We start from the raw sequence: 17,683 nt of genomic DNA, 5'->3' as shown, positions 1-17,683 counted from the left end.
AATATCATATACCAGGGTGGTATGGATAAGGGACAGAGCAGGCCTATAACTTTACACTATGCACACACAGAGCAGGACTGGATGTAGCCCCATCTTCAGTGTTGACCACCAACTCCAACGGAGGAGGAACCCTGTAGTCTTTTGAATGCCTGGGTGTGCAGATATCTTGGCATTATGGAACCATTACAACGCTTGTTTCCTCAGCACCGGGGTTTTGAAAGACAAGAGCCCTTGATAGAGAGGAATACTATGCGCTGATACTGTGTAGATGGCACAAGTTGTTTCAAGATCTTCTAGAGTCCATGCTTTTAGGTCCTGTATCAAATCAGGTGCAGGCATGCAAAGGCAAACGACATTCTTTGGTGCCACAATAGGCTCAGGTGGCAGAAGATTGACTTGCTGCACCTATTGTATGGAAAGCGCATCAGCCTTTCCATGCCTACTTCCAGGCCTATATGTTCACCCAATCATACATAAAAAGAAACTGATAACAATGGAATTGTTGCGCATTGTCGCATACAGAAGATGCCATGGCAATGAGTTTTAGGTGATTGGTAGATACAGTGATCTTGGGTTTGGCCCTTGAGAGGTGATGTCGCTAGCCAAGAAAAGCTGCATAAACCGTGAGCAGTTTTTTTCAGTCACAGTATAATTCTGCTCCGCTGCCGTTAACCTACAGGAGAAATAAGTAACCGGGGTAACATGCGGGTCTTAGGGAAATACTGTGACAAAAGCCCCTAGGGATATGGCTGATACATCAGTTTCTACAACAAAAGGTTCTGCTGAATAACTGGGGCTGAGGTAAACGAATGCTTGAGGCTCTCTAAGGCCGCCTGAATCCTTCTGTTCACCAGAACAGGTAGTGCTTTCATGTCAGTCGGGTCAACGGGGCCACAACACTAGAGAAAGAGCAGATGAATTACAGGTGAATCCCAAAAAGGACTGCAGTTCTTTCAGGGATTTGGGGAGTGGCCATTCCAGAACTGCCTTCTCCTTGGCTTGACTCATCTGCACCTGGCCTGGGGATAGAAATAAAAAAATAGATCTCGACTTTGGAAGCGTGGAACAAGAACTTCTTTAGTTTCCCATACAGGGAATGCGGCCCTTCCCACAATCACTGGCCCACTAGGTAAGAACACCTTCCATACTATTTCATTTGGTGGTTTAGGACCATGTATGGGACATGCCATTCCTTAACACAGGCATACTGCTTTCTTACAGATGGACCCTGGTGTACTGTCTCCCAATCTTTCACAGTAGACCAGTGGATGACACCTGCCCCTTGCTGAATAAATATGGCTTTAACAGATTGAACTATTTTTATAACTCCTCTCCTGGACCCAAGCTCAAGGTTGGCTTGCATTTGTTTTTAAGTGAGAATGCTTTTCTCTTTTAGCTATACAGCAGTTTGCCTGTACAGACACCATTGGTACCACATGATGGTACAGTCCACCCCGTGAGTCTCTAATATCCCCTTATTTTGTGTTCACTACCTTTAGGGAGACACAATCCTTTGGCCCAAAAGAAGGCACCAAACCTGGAAGCCGAAACATCCTAGGGCCCAGCCTCACCCTTGCTGGTCCTACATACATTTCTGGGAATTTTATGTTCCCGACATAGACGAGGATTGGTCACCAATAGACTTCAAATAAATGCACAAACATATGGGACTTGCCCTGACACTGCAAGGACAAGTACCCCTTAACTATATATGTTTGTGAACTACTAATTAGTGCCTACTAGACCTGCCTTCCTTTTGTAGCAGTCTAATCTTGTGTGTCATTTCTTTAAGTTGTTGAAAATGTACTCACCTTTATGATGTTGTTCCTTGTTTTTTTCGTATATTTTTTTTCATTCTATCATCTTCATTATGATGTTATACAAATGTATGTGAACAACTTGCCACTACAATTCATGCTTTTGAAATACCTTTGCTGCAGAACACACTTGAGATACATGCTCTAATGATATCTGCTTGTTTATAAATGTACCAGGATGTTCCACTTGGTCGATTGCTGTCTTAGTACAAGAAGCTTGATGTAATAAATTTGCACCAAACTAAAGCTTTCTCTCCGGACAACATTGTGTATACATGTACAAAGTAATGTGCCTGTACTCTTCAACCCATGGGGTCCCTTACATTACACCACAAGTATGGACCACCAGTGATTCTTTGAACACCATAATTATTTTTGCTCTAAATAGTAACATACAAAATCAATAGTATGTTCTAACTTTGTCTGGCGGCTACCCCCTTTTGTGATATATTGTATACTTCAGCCTCAGGTTCCGCATCTAGGGCTGCCCATCTAGTTCACATACCTTTAATCTTTGTAACACTGCCCTGACATCTTGAACGTGATCCGGATACAATGTAGAACAAATCAAGATGTTGTCCAGGTAAATAACAACGAAACCATTTAGTTGGTTACGGAAAATGACAACGTCATTGACAAAATGTCGAAATGTTGTAGGGGTGTTACATAGACCAAAGGGTATGACATGTATTCATAGAGCCCATACTTGGTCTTCCATTCGTCTCTGGGGCGAATGCGTACTACATTGTACACCCCTGTGAGGCAGGCATGATATCAAGAGAAACAAGGAGAGACACAGACTCAAAAATAACAGTTTGAAAACCTTTATTTTAAACCTTTGTAGGGTTGTTGTAATGCCTAACTGGCCCCAAATCTAATGGGGTTCTTCCCTCAACTGATGCTTCTAAGGGCCATCGATGTTCATAAATCCAAAACCAAAGTCTGTGTGTCCAAACATACGCTTGCCATCACTCTGAAAACAAATGTAATGTTAGGTCTTCTTAAAGAGAAATGGCAGTTCAAAAAGAAAATGTAAACCAAAGCTTGTTTCAGGTAACCTCACAGTCAGGTTAATTTCTGCCAGTTTAAAAATAGTTTGATGCAAAAAGTGGTGCCTTTGGGATCTTCCAGGTAGGGATCTTGTAGCAGGACAATACAGTTCACAATGTCGCTGGGTCTATTGAGGTTCCCTTCCCCAAGCTATGATCCCTCTGGTTCCAAAACAAAGAGTAACCGTTCATTTTAGGCCTCTTAGGGTACCCTCCACAAATAATATCAATAGGAAGGCAAGATGCCAATTGGTCACCAGTTTTTGGGTGGGCACCAGTGGACTGCAAATTGTCCCAGAACTTTGAAGCTAACAGTACTGTCAAACTCCTGATACATAACCCAACGTGTTACACCAGAGGAAAACAGCATTGCAACTTGATTAACTCTGCCCCCAGGAGCCTACCACTTAATCGTGGAATGGTTTGACCAAGACAGTTTCAAAAGCCTTTGGTGAGCAATGTTTCAGGAATGGTTGTTTGGCTCTGTGGCCAGATACTGTGTCGGCCTCCAGTGTCTACCTTTCTTGCTCCATAGCCCAGAGATCACAGTTTCATCTTGTTCCGAGACTCATCTTGACAGGCAGATTGAATCGTTTTTTTGTAATTCATTTTTTTGTAATATCATTCCAATTCAATTGTCTAATGTATCTCTTCATTTTGTGACTTACTGTTGTCTATGCTGTAGTTTACCTTTACTGATTGACAATCCATGCACAGCCAAAAATGACATGCCATTAATCTACTGACCCTTCCTAAAGACGTTTTTCTAGCTTATAACGTTATTATTACTTTGTCACAAATCTCCATTTCTTGAGCCCTGAGCATTAGATTATGTTAAATGATATACACCCGAGAACTGTCTCGGGAGAGCAAAACTTGTAAACTTCTCTGCTTCCCCCACTTTGAAGCTGCCACGTTTACCGTTTCACTGGAAATCTATTATATTTGAGCTTAGCGAACCAGTTTATTATTATGGTATGTGTCCATAAATGATTTGAAAAATTCAGAATTGATAAAGAAAAATAACTAATGTACCTGGCATCGTATGCCGACGATGAATCATCGATCACTGCCCCAATTTCTTTTCTCGTTTCGTGCAACTCCTGCAACACAAGAGTGAAATTTACGTCTGGGAAGCAATCACTTTTACATTTCTACTAACACCTTGATGGAGGAACCAAAAGTGTTGTTTTTAATTATTCTAACTAAGTGTCGAGAGCCTGGCTTTTTTATGTGTTTGAAGGTGTCCTGATCTATTTCATCCTTACTTGCAGCCTTCTTGTATGCGCTTCATAACTAGTATATAGATAATGGAGATATGAGAGAATTGTAAAAAGGAACTGTGTTGCAAGCATAGTATGACACTGAGATTGCCCTCAGGAGTGTGGATTCAAAACCTTCCCTCCACCCCAATAAACTCTGAAGTTAGCAATATATCTGTGCCTTCCTTATTTACAACTAAGTCATTATAGCAGCAGGGCCCACAGGTAAAACATTAGGAAAACACATACAAATAAAGTAAATACCAATAGTAATATAACAACCACAAACAGTAATCCATTTGGCACCATAGCATGTCCTGTCATCACTACATGAGGGAATCTTGGGATTTAGTGGAAACCACTGTGAAAGCGGTCTTTAGTGATAGTCGAGCCAACTGCAGGGCGTGGTGCAATCGGGTAGATTCCTTCTTAATAAACATATGAAATACACACAATCATAAAAGGCCATCACCTTTTGTTAGTCATCCTATAATTCCTCAAAAGAAACCAGCTCAAAAAGGAGCAGCATAGAATGATAGCCCTGATAGGGAATATGGGCTGCATGAAGGAAAATATTAAGCAATAAAAGTCAGACAGTATGTGTAGGATGTGCTGTGGTGCGCTAGCCAGCTTGGAAAAATAGTGCCTTAACAGCATTTAAGGGTTAGAAACCAGACAATCGGAATGCTGTGCACGAAGGGTACCAATATAGATTAATGCAGATGAACAATATGGTTCCACTCCAGCAGGACATTGCGTGTTTAGACTTCAGCTTTCATGTTGCTTGCAAATACTGAATTTTGCACTTTGTCACTTCAGCTGAGAATGAGTTCGTCATGGGTTGCAAAGGAAAAGGACGGAATTGTAAAGATGGCATTCCACGGACATAGGGATTTAAATCACTCTGGGAGCCAAATTCCCAAGCTGTGGCCAGTAAATTTACTATACTCAAACCTGTGTCTTGGATCAAGGCCCCGGGTCCACTGAATGCAGATGCAGGTGAAGCTCAGCAACAGAGGAGATGCAAGGGATGCGCCATAACAGGTGAAAGTGGCTTCCTGACAAATAACAGGACGTAATGGGGATCTAGTAATGGGCAGAGTAGGTTCTATGGAAAGGGCAGACTGTGGAGTATTTCTGTTAAAAAGACTATCCTTTGTCTCTGACTATTGTACTGCAATCCCTCGTGCGCTATAATTGCATTTGACAGCTTAATGCTGCCACCCACCAATCGCTCCATGAATCTTGGCTCAAAATAAAGTGATTTCTGAGCCCTGTGGCTTCATCTCTCCTAAATGTGTTTGTAGTCATCAAGAGGTCAGACCAGGTTGTGCTGGACCAGGGGATAACTACCCTCAGTAGGTCTGTCCCCCGAACTTGATGTCTTTGCTTGCCCAGAAAAGAAATCGGGATATGTCTGTACCTGGTAGCTCTCAACCCCTGCAAAAGGTCTGAACTTGCTCTCATCGTCTGCAGGTAAATGTATCGAATTTAGAAGGAGCAGGAAAGATCTGCATGCACACACTATTGATGAACACATTGACCTGGGGACTTTTTGCAAGGTCCCCATACCTCTACCCACTGCCCCCGCGCCCTCTATATCCGGCTCACTGTTTGCCTCAAATGCCTTTCTCCAAGAGATGCTGATTTTCCAGTTACCCTCAACTTCATCCTACTGGGGCAATGAAGAGTGAGGATTCAGTTTGTAGCGTGTGTTACGAGCAACCAGCAAAACATAACTCACTTGTACACCTCATATATAATCTTGCCATGGCTTTTAAAACAGTGAGCTAGCAGGATGGGTGATTATGAACTGGAAGCGCTTACAAACATTTGTATGAAGAAATCTGCCACCCTCTCAGTGTCTTTTGGCATTCATATCTTCCTTCGCCTCCTATTGCTTCAACTATCCTCCATTAAAAAAGAAAAAAGATGATTACGTATATATATATCAAAGGTGAACTATTACCTATGAATTCTAAGCTTATAAAACTGTGACTCAAGGCAATTTTATTTGTAGTTAATGATATATCATGTAATCTACCCTTTTAATGACAAAGTGTGGTTGAGTGTGAATTATTGCATCGTAAAAATGTTTTGCTACGGGTTTGCAGTGTAGCAACTTATCAAGCCTGGTGGAGTACGGATTGATTTGACGGATTCCTCGGTAGGAATAGACAGGAAAGCCTCAAAATGCACGTAACATTTGTGTACCCTTTGTAAATGTCGCAAGGATGTTAATATTGAATCAAAAACAAGGGATCAAGGCCACATATTGTAAATACTTACATGATTTTAGCATTTTAAAAAACGATGAACTTTGAGAAATTTCTCACATAATTCAGAAAACACACAATCTCTGATCGATGCACAAGTGTTTTATTACGAAGAAGCATGCACCATCACCTCTCCTGCAGGCCCATATTTCCATTTGATTTGTAACCACAGATGACCATTCTTTTTGGTGGGTGGGTGTAAAGGAAAATACATATGGCCTGTGTTTACAAAAAGGGAACTAAAGTCTAGCAACCAGTGTTGCAGATAGTTTACCCAGAAAGCTCACATGCACAGACGTCAGATTCTCCTGGTTCTGCAACCATCAAGAGCACAACCTCTATCCTATCCCTCTTCCCTCGCTAACCAGCCCCACTCACATTTCTTACAGAGCCACGTGAGCACCTGGAGACCATGGAAATGGCAGCAATGCATGATATAATCATCATAACATATAATTCCCAAGTTCTTCTATACAGCAACCATGAAATAGGAACAGCAGGAAATGTAAACGTAATTATTTGCGTCTTCAGTGACCCATGGTAAGCTATGACCGGAGGACTACATATTGCACCTGTGTTTAAAAATAGTACATACTAGTTTCAAATATGGTTAATTGGAACTACACTTTCCATCGCTCCTGCTCAAGCGATTTTTCAGTACCCATGTAAATGCACGAGACATGAAGTGCCAAAGAAATCATAACTTAATACAAAACAAAAGCCCTGTCCATATTTTCAAGTAGGAAGAGGCCTTCTGAATCAGAATCGTAAAAAGAACATCTTATTGTTAGATCACAAAAGATGAACAGCGGGGAGATGAGCATTACCTTCTCCAGTTTTCGATGCAGCTGCTCAAATCGTGTTTTTTCGATTCGCATGATGTCAAGTTCTTCCCTCATACTAGAATTCTTTGCAAGCTGTGAATTGAACTTGGTCAGCGCCTGTAAATAAAATAGACCCATTAGTACTGAAGACACTCTCGATAATCGGGACAATGCTTTTTTTTATCATGATAGTACACTTTATAAACAGGGTGGTACTCTTATTAGCCAGAGTGGAATTCTTGCTAGTTATGGTGGTACTTTTTTCTACCACATGAACCTTATTGCTAGTGATACTGCTGCTCAGTCCTACTCGTTGCTTGTGGTGGATTGCATGTTATATGTAGTGTGGGTTACTTCTTGATCTGTTCTGTAATAGTCCTACTACAAAATGTAAGTACAATATTCATACGGTTGCACGTTCACTTCTTTATGAATTAGAAGTTTTTCTGATATAGGTATTCCAGCAACAATAAAATAAATAGGTTATTCAATTGAATGGTGCATCGTTTCTATTGCTTCCATATCTTTCTCCAATAGATCAGGGGGCTTCAATCTGTGCCTTCCCTGAAGTTTTGGACTACAACTCCCATGGTCCTCACTATTAACTTTGCTGGCTAGTGTTCATGGAATATGTAATCCAAAACGTTTGGAGTTCCCTGCTCCAGACCATCATTTGATTCTTCTATGAATTGTTTGTACATTTTTCCCATTCCACCTTGCAGGTCTCCTTATCCAGATACCTATATGGTGCCCTTGTATTACACATATTCTATTATTGCTACTTCCTCCACCAGCCATACTTTGTTGGTTATGGTAGTAGTTGCTATGACAGAACTATTGTTATTGATCATGATCCACTTGAGAATCATGGAGGAACCCTTGCTGATCGATTCAGTACTCTTGATATCATGATGCTGGGGTAATGGAGGGCCAGAAATCTCCAGTCCTAAGCCGAACAGACAGGCCGGGAAATCCCACACCCAATAACGGAAGAGTCAAGGTAAGTGACAAAGGCCTGTTTTATTAATAGTCAGCATAAAACAGGAATAGCAGTAAACAAAAGGTCTCCACGCTCTCGCCCTTCTTAAACTTGACACCAGTTTAAGGATAGAACATGATAGTGCTGTTGATAAACAGGGTGGTAGTGTGGTACTTATATTAGCCAGAGTGAAATTCTTGCTAGTTATGGTAGTACTTTTTGTTATCCACATGAACCCTCCTGCTAGTGATACTGCTACTCACAACTGACGTTTCTTTACAACCCTTGGTTACAAAAACCTATGGGAAGGTGGGATTGGTTAGGGGAATCATCCATGTGTACGATGTATAGGTGTTAGTTTCTCAATTTTTCACTACTTATCTATTGGCCACACCACCGACCACCTCTAAATAGATCACAGGTAAAAAGACATCAACCCAACAATGAACTATTGGCTACTGCAACAGTTACAAGATGGCATCACTTGAGAACAGTGATTGGTTGGTTGGTATTAACCTTACCAATCTTGACTACTTGGCAGGCCTTGAGCAGATGAGCAACAATAGTGGCGGCGAGAGGCATCAAGGTGCTGCTTTTCCGAATTAATAAGACACCATCTCGAATTTCCTAGGCCGCAAGCCAGGACCTTCGCTTTGAACTTGGCTTTGTCTGGTATCTTTGTTCTGAGAACTTGAGGGGAGTGAATGCCTAAGCCTATCTGTCTGGAGTTAATAAATAGCCACTGTTCTCCAACTATAAGTCACATGTGAGGAGACCACGTTTTGAATTACTCTGCTCGACTTTCACTAGGATTTTAGCCCTTATTAATACAGGTGTCCTTACCCTTCCTGGCCATTAGAGACTTGTTCAAGCTACTTTTCTTCCAATATTGAACCTTAATTCGTGATCACCTGGTTTTCAAGATTTGTTTTGTTTCTTTACTTAATTTAAGAGAAATGTGTTTTATGCTTGTGAATTATTATCTTCTGTTCCCCTCAGTGCTAGTCCAAGCCTCTCTCTTCCACAGTAACCTTGGCAGGAGTTGTTCAGCTATTGTCTGGTCTGCTCAGGTCTACATTTCCGCTAATTCAGCGAGTCTACTCTACCTGCAGCTTCGAGGTTTCTTCAATTCTTCCCATTCACTCGAACGTGGCTGTGCTGCCCATTTTATCCAAAATGGCTACTCGTTACTGTTACTTTTTTACATTAAGCAAGCTTGGCATTTTATCTGATTTACCTTGCATTTCAGCGTATACATTGATTATATGTTTTGAAGTATATTGGTGCAGGTAACATTCTTCATGCCTAAATGAGAGTAGGACCTAGTGTCCGTGTATCTTCATGGGAGTGCATATCTGCTTTGTGTCTAGTGTGTCTACGTGTGTCAGTTTCTGTAGTGATGTCACTGGCTCTCGTCAGTTACATATTCAACATATTCATTTCTGCTAAAACTTGCAAATCCATCGCTCCAGGATAAGGGTGGTACGGTTGCCATAGTGAATAGTGTCTCTCTCTACTTGCGGTATGGCAGCAGAGAAGGGACAGGTGCCATAAATGATGCAATACTTTCGTTGGTGAGGGAGGAGCCAACGCTATGAATGACGCATAATCAGCCTCTTGACGTTCCCCCCTGTGGTTGAGACCTCAGCCACATCTCTTGGCAGGCCCTCTCCCCAGTGGGGTACCTTGGGGGTCCATATTTGGTCACCACCCTCAGGTCACCCAAACATTTTAGGTCATATAGCAGCATTCCCCATCTGGTTTGCAGAATACCCAACGTCCCATGTAATTACGAGGGTCTCGGGGATAAAAAAATGTTTATCCTGAAGTGACGATGGGACTTTGCCTCACGTCCAAGTGAGGTAGATCATCAGTTTGTGTGCACGCGTGCATCTTAGTGTCCAAGTTTATCACTATCTTCATCCCTACCGCCTTTTTAGCCGTCTTCTTGCATTGGCCTGTAGCTATCCTCAGGACGCAAAATCCTAACAGCACCAACACTAGTACAGCCATTAGTACTTTGAATGCATTAGCCAGCCAGGAGGAGATCTAGGAGAATAGATGAGAGAGCCAGTGTCATGCTCTACCTCGTTCACCTCCTCTACCATTTTAGTATGAATAACTCAATAATGTTATGGTCTCTGTGAGGGTCCCATTTGCGTGAGCAGGTGTGTATTTGCAGTGTGAGACAGGCATGCTATCAAGAGAGACACAAACTCAAGTGGGTTTGTTTGAAAACCTTTATTTACTAAGGTCCCTGGGTTGGTGCAATGCCTGACTGGCCTTAACTCTAAAGGTGTAATTCCCCTTAATTGATGTTTCTAATGGCTGTCGTTGTCTAATAGTCCACAATAAAATATGTCTGTCTAAACCTATACTTGCCTTCACTCTGTACAAAAATGTGATAAGTCTTTTCAAAAGAAGAAAAATAGTGGTTCAACAAAAAGTGGAAACCAAGGTTGGGTTCATGAAGTCTTCTCACCAGGTGCTGCTTCGTCGGTGTCACACAAATGAGTGCAATCAACAGGACTGTTCGCAAGACCTTCTCCATGGGTCCCTTGTAGTTAATACAACTAACCTTAGTGTCTACGTGCCTTGGGGTTACCTTCCCCAAGCTTCAGCTTACTCAAAGTTTAAAAAAAAAACCTTGGAATAAGTGTGTCTAAACATTAGTCATTTGGGCAGAATCAGCCATGTAGGCATTTGTGTCGAAAATTATAATCAGCATTTCTTTTCAATCTTTTGGTCTGCTTAGTGGCACTAGAGAAAGACTGGGTTATTGCTTCACCCAACATGGGAATTGAGGTCACATTGGTATACAATGGCATGGGTACATTATAGCGGAGCAGTTCTTGCAATACCAAAAGAATAAAGAAGTAGAGACAGCAAAAGGTGAAAAATGCAGCTACAAGCAATACAGCTAATGTCTCCAAATGTTGTAAAGGGGTGCGTGCGTTAAGCGACCTCTGTGCCAAAAGCTCATAGTTTACAAAATTAAAAAGAGCAATTTTCTTGCTTTTCACTAGATACTTTCATGTTGTTTCCAAACTGTTAGTACCTACAAGAAAAATTGCACAATTATAGCTGTATCTTCTTTTCATTTATGCAGGTAAAAAGTCCTTCGGGGAGAAAATTCGCTCTACCTGTGTTTTGTTTAATGTAAGAAAAGACAGTTTATTAATTTTCTCCGTCTGCTCGTTGCTGTCTGCTCCTTGTGGCTGATCGTACCTAGGATTGGTCTCTATACACCCACAGCACCCACCAATTGACCTTCTGAGTCACCAGGAATACGATCCTTTCATCTTTGGAACTGGTTTCAGATTAGAAACAGCCCGGTCCTTGGACCACAAGACTTTATACTTGGTTCTACAAACCAGTTCACAAGCAACCAGACTCCTATGGGTGGCAAATTCATTTGCCCTTCTATACCACACACAACCTAGGCAGAATAAGTCTGCCCCACTTTGTAGGATCACAGAACCAATGTTGCACTCTTAGTTGTGTGGGTACTCTATTTCATTCTGTATGCTTGGGATAAGTTGCACATCCAGTAATGCATGTTCAAAATGGATTTCGTTTGAAACTGTTTTTTCTTTGTAATGTTTTTGTATGTACACCATTGTTTGGTGAAATGTTGCTATGTACACCATTTGTTGGTGACCCCTTTAAAGTATAACCTGTGCAGTACCTTTCTTTGAGAAACATTTTTCTTCTGTTTTGTTAAAAAAAAAACTTCCTAAATTAAGTATGGCTACAAAGTCACAACAGTAGTCTAGCATAATCTTTGTTTTCCTGCTCCAGACTAGCGACACTGTTTTTTGTGGGGTAGCCGAAGATACAGAATCAGTGGTATATCCAGAGCACCTGGGTTCAACATTCACTGCCTTTGGAGGCCAATTAGTCATGAGCCTCATTTGTGATAAAGCAATCACACGTAAATAAAGAGTGTGTGCAATAACCTGTTCGTTTAGGTCAGTTCTCCTTTCGTATACCCGTATCTGCAGCCGTGTCACCTCTTCTTCGTCTTCAACTTCGGGGACTGGCGGCAGGAGGGGGGGGTCTCTCCTTTGAAGAGTTTGATGTCGCTGAGGTGACCCCAGCCCCACCTGCCTTGGACTCTGACGGCAGTGGGCATTACCTCAACAACATAGCGGCCCTCAAATCTGGGTTTGTGCCAGCTCCTGGTGACATTTTTTATAAAATCTTTATAACAAGGATATAGGATGGGGGCCTTGAGCAGAGCTTGGACAATGAACTGTTGGGTGTCTTGCTCATTCTTGTGTGGGTCTTTCTTCTTTGACCCCTCCTGCCGATCTCATAGCGACTGACATAGAATCGGCACTCAGCGTCATAGCAGCCAAGTATTTATGCATTTCAGAACCAAGAACAGCAGAGGCATTATGGGCGTCAGTTCGTGCTCTAGTGGGAGGAGCAAGAGATATGCATACAGCATTCCCGCTTGCCTGCAGGTGATAAGCAGAGGAATATGTATGCACCCAAGAGGATTTTGATGTGCTCAAATAATTAGTTTACAAAATGCAGTCCATTGTCAGACCGGAGGACTGTGCACACTCCCCATCTCAGGAAGACATCACGTACAAGACATTCTCCTTTATTTGCTTTATGTTTTCTTTCCATGTCTTTCACTTCTTCCATTGTTCTGTCCCATTCTCCTTCTTCCTTCTGCTTCCTTCTGTCGTCTCTTCTTCCTCTTTTTCCTGTCTCTCTTTAACTTCCCTTTCTCTGTCTTAAGCATCACTCATGTTCTTTCCGTCTAATTTATGCAATATTTGTCAACACACGCACTCATTCGGAGTGGTCACCGTCTCTTCCTCATCGCCTGTTGTATCGCTTCAATCTGTTAGCTTCTCCTGCAGCTTGCAATGTTCATTATACTCATCGCGCATAGACACTGGCTTTTGATTATTTAACTGGTCTGTATTTATAGCATCTTCACTAATGTAAGCAGGGGGAGCACATACGGGTTAGTGTACCCTGCTGCTGCTTTTAATACTTTCAATGGATAGAATACCTGTCCTTCGTTTGGCAAATCAATGCTCTGGGGAGGAGGGGCCGCGGTTCCTGTGCCCTCTCTTTGTGCTTATTAAGCATCCACTCTCTCAGTGGTTTATCCTCCACCTCCTCTCCAAACATCTTCCACAATTCCAAAATGGCTAATCTCCATTGCAGCTTCTTTCCCTTGTATGCAGGGGGTAAAAATGTCTTGTGTTGCAGCATGGATATCAAAATAATGCCCTCCTGGGGCCAGCCCATAAACATTTTGGTCGTTGTGCAATGCACCCACTCAGCATTATATCTACATATTTTCCATTTTATACCTTGCGAGAGATTTGCATAAATGCTTAAGGGGAGTACCCCCATTATGGCACGTCACGTTCTTGACTGCTGATACTTACCGGACCTTAATAACCCTTAAAATGTGCCATTTATTTTTATTTTATTTATTGGGTGATACAAGACATTGGGGTGTTGGGTGGGTGGACCGGGATGGCAAACACAAACGGCCCTACTAGGTCTTGTGACATTTGGATAGTGCAAGGGCAGTAAAAAGAAGTGCAGGGGAGAGGGAAGCGAGTGCTAGGGGAGGCCAGGTGGACACAGCCAGCAAAAAGAAGAGTGAAAGGGCAGAAGATCCACGTGCTAAGTGCGAGGAAACAGGTCTGCAAGGGTTGAAAGGGTGCAGGCCCAGCCAGGCTAGTAAAGGGCAAGGGAGTCCAGAAGGCAAAATGCAGGTTGGGTGGCAGGCGGGGTTCAGATGAGACTAAGTGCATGGTCGCGGAGGGCCTGGTGCCCTATAGGGATCTGAAGGAAGAAGAGAAAAGGAGTGTGTTGAAAAGCTTCCGGAACCCCTGCAGACGTGAGAGATCTACCCCCCACTCTCTGCTTGGAGAAGCATCTGATCTGCAGAGAGTTGTAGCAAGAAGACCGAATGGCTCTACCAGGGAGGAATTTAGGGAGAGTTTGATGTAGCAGGTTTCCAGTCCGCAGAAAGCCTTATGGATGATGCAGAGGGTCTTAAAATTGATCCTCGCAGCAACCAGGAGCCAATGGAGAGATTTTAGGGCTGGAGTGATGCAGTCTTTGGGCTTGAGGCCAAGGATAAGTCTTGCAGTCCTATTCTGGATTAGTTGAAGGGGGCGAAGGGAGGAGTTAGGCAGGTTAAGGAAGAGTGTTGCAGTAGTCCAGCTTGGAGAGGACCAGAGTTCTGGAGACATTGAGCCTCATTACAAGTATGCCAGTAAGAAATACAATTTTCTGGCATGGCGTTGCCACCGTGTCTGGCAATCAATGATGCCGGAATCTCTAGATGATTACGTGTTGGCGTGCATGTGCATTCCGGCATGCCTGGAACGGTGGTACCGGCATACCGGAAACGCCACCAAAAGCTGCAAAAAATGCCAATACCGTCGTCTTTGGTGCCAGTGACTCCAAATCCGGCAACACAGACCCAGAGCCACTGGCACCGGCAACGGCGCCGGAAAAGGAAATCGTCTGGCGGCCTTTTTAAAAAAAATATATATATATATTTTTTTTAAAATCACAATCCATTGCAATCCTGAAAGCACAGGCCACATCCACCACTCCTGACCCCCGAAAATCCACCTTTACCATGACATTAAAGGATAGTTCCGGGACTTTTTTTTTATTGTCCCTACGGGTCGGCCATGTGTTTGTAAGCATAAATCGGTAGATCGTAGGAAACTTTCCTATGGACCTTACCCGACTTTTCGCCCATTATCGCACTCGAAATCAGCCTCCATTTTGTGATAATCCTATCATTCCGCCGCATCGACCTGGCTCACCTGCCTTTGCGGCACTAAATCAAATCCCCCGCCCCTGAGCCTGACATCAGCAGACGCGTACTGCCCATTTCAAGCACGTCTCGTGTCAACAATCGCTGCGCCTCAGCTATTGACGTGTTGCCATGGAAATGGCAGGACGCCTCTTTCCCCAATAAGTATAAACAGACCGTTTCACAACACACAGCAGCAGATTTTCGATTCCATTCCTCTCTCTCTGTTACTTTGAGTATTCTGTGACTCGTTTCAGTGCTCTGGTCAGCTACCTTCGCCGCTTGTAGCCCGTGTGAACACCTGTACCATCTCTGTAAATTATTTTACTATCTTTACCGCACAATGGCCACAATAATGCCGTATATGTACGAGCCCGAGTACACCGAGGAAGAACTACTGGAAAGTCAAGCACGCGAAAACGATGGGGATTCGGACGGCAGTTGGGAGGACCAGTCAACGGATGAAGAGCCTGGACCATGTCGCATGGACGGCGTCTCCACCTGGTGCACGTGCAATCGGTGCAAGCTAATGCCAACTGAGGAGGAGAACTGCTGCTGCCGTGAAAATTCCGGGTGCTTGGCCTACATTTCGGAAAGCGAGCAAAGTCTGCAGGAAGGCGAGCAAAGTCCGCAATGCATCACCGAGCACCTCAAAACCTTCCTCTTTGCTTCTGCTTTCTCTCTCCCTCTCCCCTGCTACAACTGGTCCACTGTCTGCGACCTCGGTCCTGGGCCCTTCCACTCTCCACCTGCACTGCCTCCCTGTCAACCCCTGCACTGGGGGACTGTCTCAGTATCCTACAGCCCCCCCTTCCCAGCACTTGTTCTGCACTTACCTTGCACTTGCCACCAGCTGGCCCTATTTATTTATTATTTTATGCTACTTACCTTGTACTCCACTCCCCCCCCCCTCCATGCCTCGCCACGCCTTTAAACACTTGTGTACACCCAGTAGCGCTGTCCTCGCTATGAAATGAATAATTTTAATAAGGATCTGATGGTGAGACTAATTTCATTTTTTATGTTTTTAGGTACATCATTCACTACTGTCTGTGTCACGAGTACCAGACACCGGCGGACGGCTTCTACAGCCGCCAGTTGCTTCTCCGCGTGAACAACGTTACCACCCTGACCATTTTATGGGACGATCGCCAAGTACAAGTATGCCCTTACGCGGTACTAACGGTTAGATGCAACATACCTACCGTTGTGGTGGCCTAGTGCCTCGTTGTTGGAACAGCCATGCGATTATCAGTGCGACAGAAGAGCTTATTTTTATCGTAAACCAACACCCTGTGTACTGCACACGAACATCGCTTCCCTCAAGACAAACTAATTTGGATCGAGAGCAAAGAAAAATGCAAATCGCTGAATATTCTCTAAACATTTGATGTCAAATAAATGTACTTTACCACATTTACAATCTTGCGGTTTGATTTCAAAGTACAGTTTCACATTCCGAATTGTGGTGCTGTATTGTGAGATGCTCTAAGACCCTGTGTACAGCAAAGGACCATCGCGTTCCTCAATACGAACTTTTTGGAACATGAGCAAATAAAAATGCAAATCGCTGAATATTCTCTAAACATTTGATGTCAAATAAATGTACTTTACCACATTTACAATCTTGCGGTTTGATTTCAAAGTACAGTTTCATATTCCGAATTGTGGTGCGCTGTATTGTGAGCTGATCTGTGTTGATTTCCGGGGTCTGTGTGGAGTCGCGTAGAAGACGCCTGGGCGCGTTTGCCTACGCAGCTCAGTCACGTCACGGATAGAGGCGGGGAATATGAATGTTTTGATAAAGTCTGTTTCAGGGGCGGGGGATTTGATTTAGTGCCGCAAAGGCAGGTGAGCCAGGTCGATGCGGCGGAATGATAGGATTATCACAAAATGGAGGCTGATTTCGAGTGCGGTAATGGGCGAAAAGTCGGGTAAGGTCCATAGGAAAGTTTCCTACGATCTACCGATTTATGCTTACAAACACATGGCCGACCCGTAGGGACAATAAAAAAAAAGTCCCGGAACTATCCTTTAAGAGTCTGTGAGACCAGAAAGTGCAAGCCACGCTTCAGTGAGGCAGAACTGAACATGTTATCGGACACCATTATCCAGCATGCTGCAGAGCTCTTCTCAAATGACTGAAGGCAGGCCCAGCTGCGCAAGAAAAGCATCTCGGAGGAGGTTGCCCAGAAAATCTCTGCAGTCGGCACAACCTCCCCGCACAGTGCAAGACTGCCATAAGAGGTGGGACGACCTAAGATTCAGGGTGCGCAACCTCTGCTCGGCCCAATGCAGACAGGACATGGCCACAGGTGGCAGAAAAGATGATTCCCTCCTGGCCGGCAGGGAAACTCTTGCTCTGGAGGCCGTTTTCTGTGAACCCGCATCAACAGCCTTCGCCAGGGATGCCACCACTCCTTCTATGGAGGTTTTCGCCTGGTGAACCTGGGCCTTCACGACCTTCGTCGCGCTTGGGGCCTTCACTGTGGGCGGTGGGTCCGCGCCACGCTCCCCCTTGGCCTTCTCCATCGGAGCAGACTGCGACTTCTCCAGAAGTTTACCCGGGTGCTCCGACTTCCTCTTCGGAGATGCTGTGCCCGCCCTGGCCGCCGAGGAGCCAGCCCCAACGGTGCTCCTGGTGCCCGCAGGCTCGTAGTGC

The 17,683-nt window shown here is 43.9% G+C and overlaps 1 protein-coding gene across 1 annotated transcript in view; it reads right to left on the bottom strand.

Moving 5' to 3' along the window:
• ODAD1 (outer dynein arm docking complex subunit 1) overlaps positions 1-17,683 on the bottom strand; it is a 361,856-nt gene that overhangs the window by 220,474 nt on the left and 123,699 nt on the right. Inside the window, exons 6-7 of the mRNA XM_069637358.1 lie at positions 7,232-7,345; positions 3,902-3,969 (exon numbers count right to left, since the gene is read on the bottom strand). Of these exons, the coding sequence (XP_069493459.1) occupies positions 3,902-3,969; positions 7,232-7,345 (182 nt within the window). The remainder of the gene's footprint in view (positions 1-3,901; positions 3,970-7,231; positions 7,346-17,683) is intronic.

The sequence above is a fragment of the Ambystoma mexicanum genome, chromosome 1q, assembly GCF_040938575.1.
Source record: "Ambystoma mexicanum isolate Mex_15411 chromosome 1q, UKY_AmexF1_1, whole genome shotgun sequence".
NCBI classification, from domain to species: Eukaryota; Metazoa; Chordata; class Amphibia; order Caudata; family Ambystomatidae; genus Ambystoma; species Ambystoma mexicanum.
Note: the sequence above shows the minus strand (reverse complement) of the source record. Positions and strands in the feature narration are given on the sequence as shown.